Source organism: Scomber japonicus, chromosome 19 (assembly GCF_027409825.1).
Source record: "Scomber japonicus isolate fScoJap1 chromosome 19, fScoJap1.pri, whole genome shotgun sequence".
Classification (NCBI taxonomy): Eukaryota; Metazoa; Chordata; class Actinopteri; order Scombriformes; family Scombridae; genus Scomber; species Scomber japonicus.
In genome coordinates this window covers 12,216,514-12,235,228 of record NC_070596.1, presented here as the reverse complement: position 1 = coordinate 12,235,228, position 18,715 = coordinate 12,216,514, and the positions used below count along the sequence as shown (strand labels likewise).

Here is an 18,715-nt window from a genome sequence, read left to right as displayed (position 1 = left end):
TCGCCCTCTTGGCAATGACTATGAAGAAATAAAACTGATATATTGATGTAATATGTATGTGCCATAAATGATAGGTGATGTGAATAGTTATATATTTCTTTTATGTGGCTGATGTGGTGGATCAGCATTAGAACATTTAATATGCCTGTCAGGTCTCCATTCTGTCAGCCCTGTTATTCACCCATATAACCTAATGAAGCAGAAATATCATGAAATATAAGATGATAAAAATGCATTTCTGAACCAGGCAGTGAGAGAAGTGGTACAACATCAGTTGAAAAAAAGAAAAACAGAAGCATAAAGCAGTCCCAGAGAATTACAGTGGAGGCCAATCTATGCAGGATATCAATGCTTTGTTATGGTGCTTTACTGAGAATCTGCACTATATGGAAATCTCTCTGGATCTGAAGGCAGCAGATAATCCACCACTGTTCCTATGCTACATGCTACTGTTCTACAAATCTGAGTGCTGTGAATACAAAAGTGCTTCGCTGGACTGAAGACAAGTCTGTATTACTTCAATGTGGAGTGAGCTGACAGGACCATGGCATATGATTGGCAGCGGCACAAAGAAGGGAATGAAAGTTAAAGCCCACCAGGAGAAAGACAATGCATACAGGCTGGTGTGTATGTGCAGATATGTGTGTGTGAGTGTGCTCATGAGCAGTTCTGTTGCCTCTCCTGACTCCTCGGTTCTTGCATGTATTGACATTCTGCACACACACACACACACACACACACTGGCCCACACACAAGCTTATGGCTCATTGTGGAGTCGTCCCTGATAGTGTGCGTGTATCAGCGCAGACCAACCATATGTTTTACTGCCTCCTCCACTGCTGTCTAACACTACAGCATGGTTTCTCAGATGGTCACCGACGATCGTATGAGTCAATCAAATTTAGCCTCTATCAAATACTTACTACCTATACTTAAAAGGTGGCTATAAAAAGTTTGTAGCTTGCTTCTTGGAATGTACGGACCTCATGGATGAACAATGGAGAATTAGTTGAAGCTCCAATAGTTTTTACGATATTTCATATTTGCAGTGACTCTGGGTCACCATTGTAATTAAGAAAGAGATTTAAGATGAACTAGATATAAAACATAGATGTGATTTTCAAGGTAGTATTCATTTGATTACAGTAGAACTGCATGGGTTATCTAATGTCCTGTTAGTAGATCTAAATAATGTTTGTAAAAATCAGATAATGCAGCAAAAAGTCATTTTTAATCACTTACTATTCACGATTGTGTACCAAGGAATTTATGTCCTGAGGAATCTTAGTTCATCCTCAGACAGAACAGATGTGTTTGTTGTTTATAAAAGGTTTCTCTAATCAGCTTGCCACTTTTACAAAATGCCCTTCCTTTGGGCCAGTATTGATCTGCAGAGCAAAAGATTTCCGGCTCGAGGAAGGGTCCTCTAATCTAATCAAAAGAAGCGCAGATGGAGCTGACTGGACTGCACTGATGTGATGTACTGGACTGAGCTGAACTAAGCTATACTGGACTGAATCTGAGTGTACGAAACTGCATTAGGCACAGAACTGATCTAATTTGAAGCAAATAAATCAGATCCTTTCAAGTTAACTGGATATTTCTTCTTGAGATAGTTAATGCTAAACTTAAAAGTAGATATTTCTGAAATATTTACTGACCCTAACTTTAGCCTAATGCTAACCTAATCCTATTTGTAACAGTACCCTTAGGCCTAAGAGTGGTACTGGGACAACCACAGAATATCAAAACTTTTCAAACATTTAAAGGGGACATATTATTCTTTTTGTGAGTTTCTGTTATTTTTCTATGTTATGATGTCTATAATAAACATAGTCAAAGTTAAAAAACTTTAGGTGGATATACTTAAACATGCCACTCATGTTCACATGTTCACAGGTCAATAGCCAGAGCTTCAGTCTGCTCCTAACACTTTGGCTGCATTCGAAACCACCAATTATACTAGCAGTATGCACTGATCTGGCCAAAATGTAGCATGTAGTATGTATGCAGACAGAAGCAAAATCTGCAGTATGTCAATTGAGCACAACATTATTTTAGGCACACCACAATGTCAAACTCAGCTCACTAACCCAGCTATGTCAGCTGAAAGCAGCTGATCTAAAAGCCAGTCCACATCAGCTGGCCTTCAATGCATTTGGTTGGCACATCTCATACAGGGTGCCTTATTTAAAGCTGCATCAGTCTGCCTACACTTGCTGCCTCCTCTGCAAGCCATTTGCAACCTGCCTCCATCCAGCTCCTCCATACATTCTATGTCTGACCAAAACAGTGTAATTTCTGTTGTCATTGTCGTTACTTGCTCTTTCCTGTACCTGGGGTCTTTACCACTGCTCTTTCTTTCCATGTATGGTGGAATAGCAAGGAGGTCCCAGGGAGGGTCCTTGCTGTTCTCCCTGCCTTAGGCTTTCTATGTAGGCATATGGAAGGGCAGGGAAGTCCAAGGGAGGGGTTTTCTGCTGCTTTCCCTGCTATAGGCTTTCCATGTAGGCAGTCTACAAAAAGTATGACTGTGCTCTCTTTTCTATGGATATACTGGTCTGATTTTCATGTATTAATATGTGTAATAGTAAAATAGTGAAATCAGCAGTGTGTCTTGCTGACCTCATATTTCATTGTTCCCTACCTCCAGGATAGATGTCTCTTATTCCATTTGTTTGGAGGAGTCAAGCTTCGTTTCCTGCGGCCCACTGTCACTTCAGCTTCAGACACATCTGGTAGAGAACATCTGGGTGTTTTCATTAGGCCCAGTGTGGCTTGGTCTGGACAGGAGAGGAGTTGATCATGTCAGAGAGGTGCTGATTTAACACTATTGAAATTTATGAGGTTGGGTTTCTCATATTTTGCCTCCATCCATCCAGCCAATAGTACCAACGACATGTTTCCCTCCCCCCCAAAAAAAACACAGCCACATACCGAAGACTCCGGTTTCCTTCAGCCCTGCAAACTTCTGCATGGCTTTGATGGCCTTGGTCAGGGCCTCCTTGGTCTGAAGCTGCCCAGTCACCGGGTCAGGGGGTGGGAGGTAGCCAAACTTGCTCAGCCAGTCCTGGAGGGGAGAGAGTAGACACAAGAGTTCAAGAGTCATTCCAGGCATTTCATCACTCCAAGTATCCCAGCGCTGTTAAGATGGTCTGACACCTGTTCATGTGTACAGTCTGTGGATACTGCGCACCCACGTACATGTGTATTCAGGTTCTGAGAGATCTTCAGCAAAGAAATATGTTACAAAAATATTCAAAACGCATAAGACCTGATTTATTATTGGATCTTGTTATGTAAATTACTGTACCTAAGGTTTTATTCTGCAGTCTCTTTGTGTGTGTGTGTGTGTGTGTGTGTGTGTGTGTCTATGTGTACAACAAGCACATCAATTAATAAAAAAGAAAGATAGATATGACAGTAGCAGTTTCTAATTAGACACAAATAATACATTGATCCTTCCTTTAAACCATCACAATCATTCACGTACACATTTGTCTTTGTCATTTGTGAGGACACTGTTTTGATATAGGCTTACTTTATGTTAACCATAAACAAAGTCCTAACCCTAAATTGTAATGATTTACCTTGTGAGAGGCAGCTTTCCTACTCCAGATGGGAGGTGAATCTCCACTGTGTGACTTCTTGAATAAAATGTTGTTAAATTAAGATGATCTAAATGTCCTTTGTGTACACTGGAATTCCTATGATTGTTTTTCCACATTATTCCCTGTCCACCTCAGCATCTGCACATGAGCTCATAGCTGTGCACAAGATTACCATCTATTAGTTTATTTGATTATTATGAGTTTAAACACACACACACACACACACACACACACACACACACACACACACACACACACACACACACACACACACACACACACACGATTGTTGAACTATTGCTTCACTTTCTTTCTAGAGAGCAAGACCCTATCCGTATTGTTTCTTTTTATACCTCACACACTTTTCGTGAGACATTTCTCAATCTGTTTTGTTAAGCTCCATCAATTGATTGAACACAAAAGAAAAATATTGAAATTTAGGGGCTTCACCTAATGATTATTTTCATCATCAATTAAGTTATAGATAGTTTTATTGAGTAACTGATGAGTTGTTTGGTTTATAAAATGCCAGGAAATGATGAAAAATCTTGATCACTGTTTCCTAAAGCCCTGAGAAGACCCTAACCCACAACAGTCCACACCTCAAAGATAATCAGTTCATTCATGCCATGGATGACTAACAACAACAGAAATGATTCACTTCTAAGAGGCTGCTACCAGAGAATCTTGGACTTTTTCTTAAAAAATCAATTACATATTCAATCAATCAACTTAATTGTTACAGCTCTACTGACATCCATTTAATGATTTTTTTCATAATCTAATCTTCATTTAAAACTGTATGTCATATATTACTGTCATGCCTGTGATGAAGGTAATATAGATTTTTTACTTGTGTATGACACCTGTTCAGAGAATAATATTGCTGGCAGGTTCACAGAGGAAACAAAATCCAGCAAAAGTAGAGAGGCCATGCATATATAAAAAGTAATATTCCAACTCAGTTTCCATCTAAAATGTGTGAAGTTGCTGCCAATCAATGCAGCCTAGCGGACTGTGAAGTTGCTGCCAATCAAAGTAGCCCAGTGGACGGCATTGATTGATTTTAGAACGTATAAGATCCGACTGACGGATGCATCAGACCCAGTGTTTCCCTTTTTCTTTCTCTCTTGGTGTTCCTCCCGTGAGGTATTTCTTCTACTTGTTTGTCTTTTTCTCTCTTCCCTTCATCTGTCTCACCTCCACTAAACCCTCCTCCTCCTCCTCCCTGCTCTTAATGTGAATGTCAATAATATTTTAAATAGGTTTTTGATCAGCACTCATCAGAGGTGAGTGACACAGATCAATAGCATGGCATCTCTTTTGTATCGACTGTGCTGGGAAAATCCCATTAACTGAATTACTTAACTTTAGTGAAGCTTTCAACTGGCTGATATTTGCCTCCTCATCCTTTGCCATCTCTCCAGAGAGCTTGGGGGAAGTTTACAGGGGAAATGAATTGACCCTTAATACAATCCAGGAGGATGAAAAACAACAATAATTTTCTGAAAGAGTTTCAAACTGTAATGCCAGGGGTAAGTGAATGAATACTAAGAATGTAAAAGGTAGTAGGCTATTTATGCAATATTGCTTTGGGAAATAATCCAGTGGAATTACAAACTGATACACTTCAGATTTTTTCATTGCACCTTATGGACAAAAGGTGCCTCCATCAGAGCTGTAAAAAAAAAAAAAAAGGCACTGGATTGACGTGCACTGCCTTAAGACAGTATCTGACACCTCGCTTTCCAGAAACTGTGAGGGGAACACAAAACAGACCTGAAATAGACCCTCAAAATAACTGCTCCATAATACTGCTGTGTATGGGTGACTTGGCTATGTGTGTACTGAGCACAGCAGACTGGGCAAGAAGAACAAGCGGTCAGGCAAAAGTTTTAAACAAAGCCTCAAGTTAGTTAAACAGATTTGGAAGCAAAAACATAGGAATATCCACAGTGACATTTCCTGAGTCAGATGTTGAGACGGGTTGTACACAAGCAAATGTTTCTTTGCCTTTCTGACACATAGAAAGCAAAATATTCCTTTGAATCTAAACTAATTTAGCGAATCCTATCCTTTCTGTATGCATATCTGTGCGTGTGCATCCATACAGAGAGGAAGAGGGTATAACAGTCTTATTCTCTCTAAGCAAGGTGTGCAAGTGATGGATTACATTCTGTGGTGTCTAGAAAACCACAACTCCCTTTTTTTCACACACTCCTCATAAACTCACTACATCAAACTTTTTTTTTTTGTGGAGCCAGCAAATAATTTAAACACTTATGTCGTAGCTCATGTGGAAGTGGGAAAAATGCTGTGAGACGCGTCAATGAGTTCAGAAACATGCTGAACAGTACAAAAATATATACAGGGGTATAACTGTGTTTAGGTGAGATTGGGTTTTAAAAGGCTGCACACATGTTCTAACTGAGAAAGGAAAAAAATATCAAAGACTATGGGATATGGAGATGAAGAAACAAAAGCCACATTTACAGTAAAATAGCAACAATTCACTCTCTCCAAGATAATAAACGATAATTATAAGATGACAGGAGTATGACACACGCATCTCAGATTTGATAAACCCCAAAATAATGGTGCCTTTCTCCACGGGTCTTCATCCTTGAAATACAGATAAGACACATAAATGAGCATCAAATGAGAAAAAAAATGAGATCCTGGCCCATACAACAAATTTACTCTCTCCACATTTCTGATTAACCAGAAGAGGAGCAACACAGATGACTGACTTCCTTTTAATCTCTCAGTAAAATACACAGTTAACCACAGACTGAAACATCCCCACTGGCCCACTTGCCAGCAAATCACTATTTTTGTGGCCCCGTGTATATTTTCATTGGCCCAGCAGTCAAAAAAAATTTAAATCAATTATTTTTTCCTGTAATTATGGTGAATTATTCATTGTATATATATATAATACCTACAACAGTACAAGTTCCTTGTAGATTTGGTTGCTTTCCTTTAGTTATGGATATGCATATATGGTATATTACCCACATATAAAATATACAATTAGCCACATATTGCATCAGTAAATGAATAATGTATGAATGTAGGTTTTTCCGTATACAGTATAAATGTAGGTTATTCTGTAAAGCCTTTTTATGATAATACATTTTCAGTGAGTATAGATGACTGATAATAAACTTGTGCTTCAAGAACTGAGACGATGCTGAGAGATCTTCAGAAACGTACTCGTTAAGATGAAGCGGTGAAAGAAAGAATATAATGGCGTCTGCTTGTGTGCGAGTGTTCAGTCCAAACTCCTTCTGTCTGCTTTCACAAGCCACCTGTCCACTACAGGCATGGAGTTGGAATGTAATGAATGGATGGGGAGAAATTCAGAGGAGTAAGATGAAACAAAAATAAAGAGTGTCTGTCACCGCAGTAAATAATCTGTCAAGCATTTGATGGTTATTTATTTTTGCTTTAGAACTCAACTGCCGGGAAACAATCAGGAAATAACGTTTTATTTCTCTCATTCACTGCTTTGTACTTTCTACTGCTGCTCCCTCTCCTCACTCAACCACTGCATCTCTCTCTCTCTCTGTCTTGTCTTTTTTAAATGAGTTGGGAAACCAACAGCAAAGTCTAACTTTACTTTTAATGTTGTCAAATGAAGACAAATATCCCTCTGTCTAAACTGTATACTCATGACTCTGATTGGCCGATCAACTTGCCCTACTGGCCTCGGGCCATCGGGCCATCAGTTGTGTCGGACCCTGACGTTTTTTGGCTGGCAGCAGTGTTTTGACTGCTGTGTTGTTTTCAGTTTAAAACAATAGTGCAGATTCTTAAGGTCATTTGAAGAACACTACCAGGGAGATAAATAAAATCTCTTTAAATGTAATTACCTTTTTGTCTTGAGTAACATTATTTCAAATGTAACTCCGAGTCTGGCTTTCATGTGTCATTAGTTTTGATGGCAACTCAATCCGGACAATGAAGGCATCAAAATGACAAATCGGCTGAAAGAAAATATTTTGATAGCTTTCAGGAAATTTGCGATGTGTCTTTCATTCAGTTTGCATTTGCAGTCAATATGAAATTAGTATCTGATGTAATAAAGCAACAACATTTTTTTTTATTATTATAAGATCAGCAGCAAGGAGACGGCGTTCTGCCAGTGCAGGAGAGCTCAGAACAAAAGAGATTTGCCTTTCTGAATTAGAAATGACATTGAAAAACACTATGGCTGAAAAGTTATTTGGCATCCGTTTTTCAATTAAATAAATGATTTTGTGTCTTTATAAAACGTGTAACACTAACACAATAGGACTAATCAATTAAACAAAACTATTCTGAGACAGACGGTAATTCAGATGAACATCGCAATCAAGCTCAGGTTTAATAAGCACAGTCGCAACTTCACATCCTCTCTCTGGTATCATAAAATGGGTCTGCTTGCACATTCATTATCAAATTGCCTTCCAGTTTTTACACAATGCTTCCATAAATTCATGGAAATACAAAAGAGAGACACAGTTCAGTGATTGTAAACAAGCTGCATTTCACGTGGCATGTAAATAAAATAAGTAGGGCAAAGATTATTTTCTATTTGTGATATCAAAAAAACATATATGATGTACAGAAGAAACAACCACACAAGCTTCCAAATACAAGCCAACAAAACTGTACCCTTTTATGTCAGAGGACAGGCTCAGCTGTAGTCCAGCAGACCTGAATCTGGTGTTCAGTGACTTCAACGAGGCAAATGCTTGCTGATGTGGGGGGCTTGACCCAGAGTTCCAACTCAAGCCCAGGGGGTCCTCACCATTTAGCTGACTTGCTGCTCAAATTACCTGTCCAGTCTTGATGTGTTATCACTCAGTTTTGATTGGCATGTTCAAGCCTTTGATGAAAGCAACATAAAAAGCTCCAGCAGAATAAAATGAAACTGATGAGGAGGTTGTGTGCAATTTTGTCTGAAAGCTACCTCTAACAAAACAACACTGTATGTATGTACTGTAATTATCCAGATACAGAACTCATAATAATGAAAAGGAGCATAAATTCACAATATCTACTTCAACTCATAATACTAAGGTATTCATGGTCATTTATTCTTCTGTTTAGTCAAATGAGAAACATTTGGTTGAGGCACATCAGGAGCTCATTTGTGAATTCTGAATTCAGTTATGTGCTTGGCTATTTCGTGGTTGACATTGGTAACTTCCTAGAGAGTTAGCACATACAGTAACTCGCCGTAAAAACAATTAGTCATTTTTGCTCTTTGATTTTTGTATGACAAATCTCAAGCAGTTTATATTTCGTGATTACTCCATGTTTCATATTTGCGAAAAATTTCATCAGAAGCCCCCCGAATGTTCTCCAAAACCACACAATCCACTTTTCTTTCCTCTTTTAGCTGTGCCATTTGAATACTAGCAGCTGTGCAACATTTAATCAGATTGAACACTGTTCATCATTGTCAATAAGCTAACATTTATCATTTGTATACTTGGTAGGAGAGAAGGCTGCACTGATGCACTTACTTCACAGTCATAACAATCAGTCAGCCTCCTAAACCAACCGCGTCTGTTGATGGACCACCAACTGCAGCAGCAGTCAATTCTTCTCAGCATGTAACTCTGACAGATTCAGCTTTCTGTGTGCCTCATGACTCACAGTCTACCTACCTATCTTTTTCTTTTGTGACTGTTCAGATTTCTTTCTTTTTTTGTAGCTTTTGAAATATATGATTTGTGACATAAGATCCTTTTTTTCTCCTGTTTAGACATGCTTCTCTAATCAAAACATTGGCCAGGTTGTTCTCTCCTGTAAGAGCTCATTGGACACTCATAGAGGAATTTGGCTCACAGCTGGTATTTTAAAACCAGAATTTAGAGGATGGGCATCCTTCCTCTTTAAACATTTAATTAAAATACGATTTTAAGCCAATATAAGCTTTGGACTAAAAGTTAGACTGTCACAGAATAACCCAAATGTTTAATGTCCCACCATAAAAAACCCAAAAGAATGAGAAAGAAAGATCTCCTCCCTCATTCCACGTAAATTCCACTACGAGTGAATGTCTGCTATTTCCTCCTCTGGTTTCCACACACTGTCAAAATCCCTTCATTTACAATTCTGAAGTCACAATATAACTAACCAACATACTTGTGTTCCTCAAGCCAGTAAGTCCATAGATGTCTTTAAATATCACTGAAATTCAACCATTCTCCTATCTTCATGTGAGCATGTACTTTTTATAAAGATGCTTCACATCAAAGCACCAGGTCTAATCACCAGAAAAAACCCAAAAACAAATCTTTATTTCCCTAGGATCAGTGAATATTGTTATAAACTTCTGATGCTATAAACCGATCTCTCTTTATTGAACTGCATGTTGCTACATTTTAAATGCTAAAGAAAGAGAATGTTTATTCTTTATTTTTGCAGCCTTGCTACAAAATTAAATGTTCACTGCAAAATCAAAGACGGTGAAATCATGTAAAATTGATATATGATATGAAAAATCAATTTGCAAGATGAGTGTAACAACAAACATGTGGGAAGGCCTTGTGAAAACATCTTACAAGCCAGATCTGTGAGAACCCTGCTGTGTATTACCTACTCTCTTCCAAAGATGCATAACCCTGCATTATCTTGACATAACATATGGATGGAAACTGTATACTGTGACACTTCAAGGAAACAATAAATGCTCATGTAAGGACCCAGGAGCTCTCACATACATATTACACAACACACATTCAAATATTTTATTTATATCCACAATGAAACAATAATTCAGCAAGGATATAACACATGCTGCACACTTATAGTCTGCTTTTCACTTTCTCACACATACATAATTGAGGCATGGAGTGGATATTACAGGGTTTGACATACTCTCAGCCTGTGCTACAGTATCTGGATGTGAAGGATAATTTATCTCTGTAATCCTTTAACACAGCAAGGCCTGGAGTAGAAAAGAAGCTACAAATTCATAAAATATATTGAGAGTGAAAGAAAAGGGGGCCTATAAATAGGCCAAGCTGAGAATTTAGGATGAGAACAAGTAGGTCTAAATCTTTCTTCACCTCATTAGAGTTTGTGGTATTTATACTATGGTACAATATTTATAATGTATTGTGGTATGTATTCATGTAAAGACCTTGTCTGACATAGAAACTTACCCACGGTGAGTCTAATTAAGTCATCATTTAAATTACCTGTTTCTCAATAGTGTAAAAGTATAGCTGTAGGGAGAGCAGAGAGAGTGATGGAACTGCTCACTGCCTTTCTGTAACAAAGCTGCTTGCTCAAGCCAGGGAAAAAATAGATTTGAGGTAGAAAACCAAGCTTCATGTGTGTGAGACATTGATTAATGTGGGCGCAGATTTGAAGCGTTGCTGAATTGCCGATGCATCAGTTATCAGTGTAGCGTTTGAAAATGGGAGACAGGGAGGCAGTGTGTGTGGGTGAGTGAGTTTGAGGACAGATAGGACGTCGAGCAAGTGAATTTCACAGCAAAGATATTTATCTGTTTGGTTACATATGGTTTGATACATTTTGCTTGTATGTGTTTTGTTAAAGAAAATACTTTAAATGTCGGTGCTCATTAAGTTTCACATTACATCCATCAGAACCAGCTGGTAGGAATGAGGCCCCCAAAGTGTTAATCAGAACCAAGAGTCTACAGCCATGCCATCTGTGAGGCTGCACAGGAGTTGTGCTTTTAGCTAAATGTCATGAGGGCATGCTACTACTACATGTCTACTACAGCAATGTTAACATGTGGATGTTTAACAGATGTAGCATGTGCCATGGTCTTAATTTAGCCTATTTACATGCTAACATTTAATTTGCATCATACATCACAGGTTTGACTTTTTTACATGCTAACATCATTGCAGACAAAGGAAATAGTTGCTGTTTAACATATCATCATGTCATATTGTAACATAACCTGGCATTAAAACTGCTAATTTTATATCAAATGAATTAAGAGTTTTTAACACACACACACATACATACATACATACATACATACATACATACATACATACATACATACATACATACATACATACATACACACACACACACACACACACACACACACACACACACACACACACACACACACACACACACACATACATACATACATACACATATATATACACACACATCACACGACATTCTAGTCATCACTCCATGGCTACTTGTATAATAATTAAAAATGTGGAGCTCCAGGCAACACTTTGGCCAGACTTTTAAAACGATGATGTGCACAGTCGTCGCCCACGGTTACCCGCTGTTTTTGGATGAAAACAGCTGGAGATGATAGGTGGGAATGCACGTTCATGAAAGAGTTCTTAGCAGGGAGGGGAGTTTAATTGACCTACAATTTTTCATGGAACTGCATGAACCATTTTTAAAATGTGTCAGTATCCAACAAGCCTGTTGATTTCAGTGGCACTAAAAACGGTGTACATTAGCGCACATGAGCACAAATGTCTGGAGTTGGTTGCACAAAAAGTAACTAGTGCAAAATTGTGGTTTCATAAAGCACAACATTATTTCTTACGTATTTCTTTATTCCCTATGACGGAATGGTGACATAGGGAATAATAATCACAATCCATTTTTGGTCCTTTAATGTAAGGCTTTCAGCTCGTACAGACGCACACACACACACACACACACACACACACAATGAGTTCTGTGACCATGGTATCACCACAGCAACATCTCTCAAAAATGGAATCTGTTTTGCCCCCATGCATGTGACCTCTGTCCCACAATACCTCCCTGTTTAGCCCTGTTGAACAGCTGCTGATTCCCTTCATCTTCAGCCTCACTCACAGGAAATGAGTCACTGGGAGACATTTAACCTTGCGACCTTGCTGACTCTAAAAAGGTCAAGAAGTTGCAGAGTCCATTATAGTGTTTACATTGTTCCTTACTACCTAGAGGATGAGGTCAGATCAGCGGCTGACCTCCTGAACTTTTTTAAAAGGTTAGGGGGCTGCACTAAGTCTGAAAGAGTGAATTTATTTGAAAAGTGAGTGCTACATTAACAGTTTTGAGATGCCATCATGTGTGCTTTCATTCCAAATAAGAATGAAGATTTCCCTTGGCTCTTATGTGCTTTTAGTCAAAAACTAAAAATGCAGACTTTATTCTTTTGCTCATGGTAGAAAGAAGAGAAGACATTCAGAGCAGAAAATGCAACATGTCATGCACACATTGCAAGCATAAAGAGTCATAAAGAACACAAAAAAGCACAAAGATACTGAGGTTGCAAGCCTGGCAATGGCAATTTTAATTTAGAGCAATATGAAGACATAGTTGACAGCAGTAGAATTAAAGGGGTGGATAAGTTGTCAAAAGTCCAGGACTATGAATACTAAACCAGAGCTTGTTCAAAGATTGGTTCTACAAATCAGACAGTCACATTATTTCTAGACACGTCACACATGTCTTTTTGAGTTCAAGCCACTTCTAAAGAGCAGTGTGTATCATTATGGTGGGAAAAAGTTAGGGGAAGAGCAACAACAAATTGAGTAACTAAATCTCACAAAAAATGCCCTGTATCAGAGATAATTGATAACTAGTTGGCCAGCAAGTTGGCAAGAGCTGACATGCTAAAATATTTGGTAACAGTACTTATGAAATTAGCATCTGCATCCAAGTTTACTACTTTTTTTCTGAAAGCACCCTATGCAACTCAAACCCATTAAAGTTCTGTCACAGAGTTTACTGTAACCCTGACGACAGGTTTTAAATGAGGCAAGTACAGAATCTGACTTTTTATATATGCTGACTTAATTGAGTGGAAAGCTATAAAAACATATTGTACGTGCCCCTCTGTTCAAGAGGTTTGGGACTGAGTATCCAACACTTTGTCTCAATTTACAGGCAAGGTCATACCACACAAACTAACCCTGCTACCAGTCAATGATTTAGAGGTAAATGAAAGACAATGCTTCAAGTTCTTTCTGGGTTTTTTTTTTTTTTTTTTTTTTAAAGCCACCCAAAAACCACTCAGTACCTCACAATCTGAGCTCCAGAAAAAAGCTGACATTGTTCCAAGTCATTGAAAAGATGTAAGGCAAAATCTCTAAATTGTGTTGAGATATGGTCACATTGCAGCAATACAAATAAAAAAAACTAACTCTGCGGGTTATTCTCCTAAAACGCTTTTGTTTTGTCTAAAGCAACTCAGAATTTCCCCATTATAGAACCACACGATGTTCCAGTAAAACTTTCCATAAACAGTTCAAGTCAACACATGACAAATACTTTGATGCCCATATCCATTGTTCTCATGTTCACAAAAACATTCCCAGTTTTACTACTGACAAGGAAAAACAGAGTTGGTGTCACAGTGTGGATGGTAAGATATCAGGATGCAGATAAAAATCACACAAAGACCCTAAAATGAATTATCGCCTTATTAAAAAAATAGCTTTGACAACACATTCAGATAGTAGAGTTCTTCTTCTTTTGAGTTATGCTGTAAAGAAAACCTGCCAACTAAAATACATATAAGCCAGTACAGACATATCACACGAATGTAAATGCCTCACATCAAGCCATCTCGCTTCTTATCTCGCTCTCCACCGAGATTTCTCACAACCAAATTTTGTCAGAACATCGATCGCTGTTTGCAAGACGCTATCATTATTCAAAGCAGTTGAAGCAGCTTCCCATTTTATATCACCAGCTTATTCAGAGAGATGGTTTACTTAAAGTATTACACTAGGATGATGTGGGATACAAGGAATGAAAGATAGCTTGAGTGTATTTGACTGAGACGCTTCTGAAACCGTTCCAATGACCTGATCTTGAGCGTAAACACAATTTACTGAAGAAATGAAGGATTTAGTCTCATTTGTGCAAACAGATCAGATCAAAGAGGGAAAGGGGGAGGAGGGAGATATAAGGGGATAGAGAGAGAGAGAGGGGGGGGGGGGATTGGGGGTGATATGCAACCTCAATGACATGTTTAATCGAATAGAAAATTGAAGCTAGATTGCCAGGCTGGTACGGCTGAGTGTGAGGAGTAGGTGCCTAGAAATTATGCATCTATTCCTCCTCACATTTCCTCTCACTGCTTTAAGAGTAACGTGACCTATCTACTTTGTTATGTTTCAATGAATTTATGTGTTCAGGGTTTACACAACTCATAAAGAAGCATTTTTACTAACCTGCCTGATTTCAGTTTTTATTAGCTTTTATATCTGGCCAATAACTATAAATAATGAAATCTGGCCAGAAAATTAGTCTGTGTTTAGGTTTTGAATTAAAGTAGGTATGCATTAATTTGGATTGGTCCTTAATGAGTGTTAATGAGTATAAGTAATTCAATTTAATTTGTGTAACAATATGAACCAAAGATGTGGATTGCTTTGAGAGATAGAAATAGTTAGATGATTGCCATTAGTGAAGAAACTGTATAACATACAGGAGAAAGGCAGCAAACCACAGAAGCACTATGTATAGTTTTTCAGAGGAAAACACTGAAGTCAACATGCAGGACCACTGAAACTAAATCGAAACCAGACATGAGTACATCATTGACCAATTCTGTGATTTTTTTTTGTGAAAATTACCAAAACCTGAGCTTAAAAAAAAGATAGGGAGAAATGTCTGGAAAGTCCCACATACTGTTATTCTTAACAATCTTTGATTTCCACAGCAACAGTAGCAACAGGTGTTCCAGCTCTTAGTCTTCATCATTAGCCCACAGTAGGAGCAACACATTTAGAGTGTTAGCCAAGTACATAAGAAATCTATCATTATGAGTTATACAATCAACCTAATACTTTATGTCATATCCCAATTGATGCCTGAGTTGCCTCTTTTCATAAATCTAACAATGAAGTGTTGCTAAAGTACATCCCTCAACTCTACTGCTAATGTTTCTTTTATGATTTGATTTTCTGGTTCAGGTTATCTGCTTGACTTCTCCACATAGCAAAGACTACATGAGCATCTCCACAGATACACATTTTACCAATGTTTACCACTTTTGTTGAGTAGAAAATGATTCACAATATGTTGACTGAGTGGATATTTCACCTAACAGATGGTGTTTGAAATGTTCCTGTCTGTTTTCATTTTGCTACAATAAAAGTTGCTCCAACACAGTCTACTACAGCGTGTGGACTGCCCACATCGCTTAGACAGCTAGATGATTTTGGCAGCAGTGGACCTGCACTTATGCTTCCATTATTGATTTTGTATGCTGTCTTCTGCTCCAGTTACTTATTGAGATAATATCAAATGAATTTCGAGTGATTAACTTGCTAAAGAAAATTATGACTTCATTCTGCTAAGTAAAACTAAGAGAAAATCTGTCAGTTTGATAAATATGGAGAGAATCAGACAATTTTCTCTACATTTTTCTCTTCATTTTCCATTACCAGAGGCATATGTTGAACTGTCCTCTTTGCAAAAAGAACTCTAATCTGCAGTAATTGATGTTTTGTTGCAGAAGGAAATATAACTTTTGGATGCATGGGAACATAAAATACAGCTGTATCTGGTTTAAAATACTCACTTCTACTGATATCAGGGTCACTGAGACTAGGCACAAGGGACTGCTTCTGCTGAGGAGATACAGTACGTGACAAAGCCTCCATAACAAGTAGGCGTCAGGGAAAGCAGTATACTGTATATCTAAGCTCTTACACCAAAGAACAAATAATAATAAAGAATGAACCCTTTTCATGCTATGTAGTGACTGAAATGGAATACGGCGGCTGCACCTGTGTGTATGGATCACTGCACTTCCTGCAGTTAGTTCCAGTGAGCTAAATGAGATTACTGGTGTCAGTTAGTCATTTAATTAGCCTCAACAGTAATTCTTAACTTCATGGCTTTAGCTCTTCATATATAAAAATACATTTTATCATCTGAAATATAAAGTTCAAATCCTAACTGGAAATTAAATGCAATTTTGCCTAACAAAGAAGACATAAGGAAGCTTTACTTTCAATTAGAATGAGTAAAAAGTCTTTAAATTGTATGCAATGAACTGAAAAGACAGACGATGCAGATAGGGTCGTTGACAGTATAAGTCATCACTCAGATTCCAGCCCACTATGTTACAAGCAGATGGTGCACACGCCACCCTGCTGAAGCATTCAATCACCTCACTCCAGGAAGTATTTTATTCTGCAGCAGATACAATGTGCATTATAATAGAACATAAGCCAAGAGTGCCGGAAGCAGGGGGTAGAAGGGGAAATTGCTTGCTTGCTGTTATTCAGCTAGAAAGGTGTACGATGGTAGTCCTGTAAACTTTAGGGTAAATTAACAAAAAGCTTGCATCTAATGCCACAAGCTGCTTTGTGTATGGAATAATACCAACCTGTGGTGCATGCATGCTGTATATACTACACACACACACACACACACACACATTTTTGCCCCTGCACTTCTGAAATGAATCCTACCCCCTGACAGAGGTCTGACTTGTTAAAAGGATACAAAACATTCTGATAGATAGCACTTATTCTGACACCCAGTTTCAATTCAGTTTGAGATGTGACTGTCATTTACTAGACACTTAGGAGGAAAATCTGTTCTAATTTGCATGTTTGTGTGTGTGTGTGTGAGCATGACAACAAGGATTAAAATGTGACTAAGTGAATCATTCAATCCCTGGTTTTAGGAACAGCTGGTTGTACAGAGAGCCAAGACATAACTTCTGTGTGTTCCTAGAGGCAGTAAGGATGATGGTGGAGAGACAGAGATGTTAAGAAAAGGAGGTAGAAGGACAGCAAAAAGATAAGTACATAAAAATGAAATGAGAGAGAAAGAAGAGAGACATGGCCAGTTAAAAATGACATTGAATGCTGGTTTCTTTGAATTATTTTCCAACCCATGTGACTGTGTTGGTCTGAATGGGGTTATAAACAACACAGACAGGGAGATGGGAAGAGAGGAACAGAAATAGAAGAAAAACAGATAATGTTGGGGATATATAAGGACATACATTAAAGGATTCAGTTGGTGATTTTCTGTATTTTTCTTATTGTCAACCAAAAAATCAATCGTACTCACAAGTATTGTGTGTGTATCAAAGCCTGCCATATCTTATTCTTCTGTCATATAGACCTCCATTGTTGTCCAAAACCTATTAAAATCATGTCAACGATCCACATTGTTGCACCAGGTGGCATATTCCTTCACCACAAAGAGTTAGGGTACATTAGTTTGTTTAGAAATGGCTCCAAAGACTAATAGCAGCGATCACATTTTCAGTCCCCAGAGAGTAGTTCTGTGTAAGGGAGACGGCTGTTGTGCATACATATCAAGTTCTTTTACAATTTATAATGTATAGAGTAGTCTGTGTCTTTGTGGCAAAGGACTATGTCACCCAGTCAATGTTGGTCTACATCACAGTTATAGATCAGGCTTTGAGAACACACACTCTACACATTAGATTTGTTGAAAATAAGAAAACATTGAAAGTCAACAACCATATCCTTCAAGGGAAAGAGAGACATAGGCAGACCAGGTTATTGGGAGAAATCAGGGTGAAGCAGAACAATAGAAAATGACTTAGTACACAGGAGCAGTTTATCAAAGTTTTATGTTTAAACTTCACACAGAAACCTTGAGAATTCAATGCCTGCTTTCCGTTAAGTAAAATCACAAAAGACACAGCCACGTTGTTTGGAATGATGCAAACAATGGCTGACCTTTCCGTGCTTGACAATTTGACAAATGTTCTTTTAGGGACTGCAGGAACCTCTCTGCTCTGCTCAGACTGTTGATCACTGGCTCATCAGAGGATTTTGTTTGCCAAGGGCAATTTTGCTCCATCTGCGCCAGCAGCAATTCACCCTCTCCTTTGAGAGGCCAACAAGATGTACCAAAGTCATTCCTGTGCACATTAAAGTTATACCAGCTCTGCATTTTTAAGACGTGTCAGTTAGAAATTGTAACAAAGATTTAAAAACATTATGCAGTACATAACCTAACCCGTGTATCAGTGTCACACACACAACTCTGCATACAATGTAAGAACAAACACATTCATCTATTACAGATCAAATACTGCAATATCTAACCTTTTATATATCAGATGATTATTAATGTCTGAATAGAAGTAT

General features: G+C 38.2%; 1 protein-coding gene across 1 annotated transcript in view; it reads right to left on the bottom strand.

The window, feature by feature from the left end:
• LOC128380203 (matrix metalloproteinase-17-like) overlaps positions 1-18,715 on the bottom strand; it is a 64,342-nt gene that overhangs the window by 37,060 nt on the left and 8,567 nt on the right. Inside the window, exons 2-3 of the mRNA XM_053339928.1 lie at positions 2,938-3,070; positions 2,648-2,783 (exon numbers count right to left, since the gene is read on the bottom strand). Of these exons, the coding sequence (XP_053195903.1) occupies positions 2,648-2,783; positions 2,938-3,070 (269 nt within the window). The remainder of the gene's footprint in view (positions 1-2,647; positions 2,784-2,937; positions 3,071-18,715) is intronic.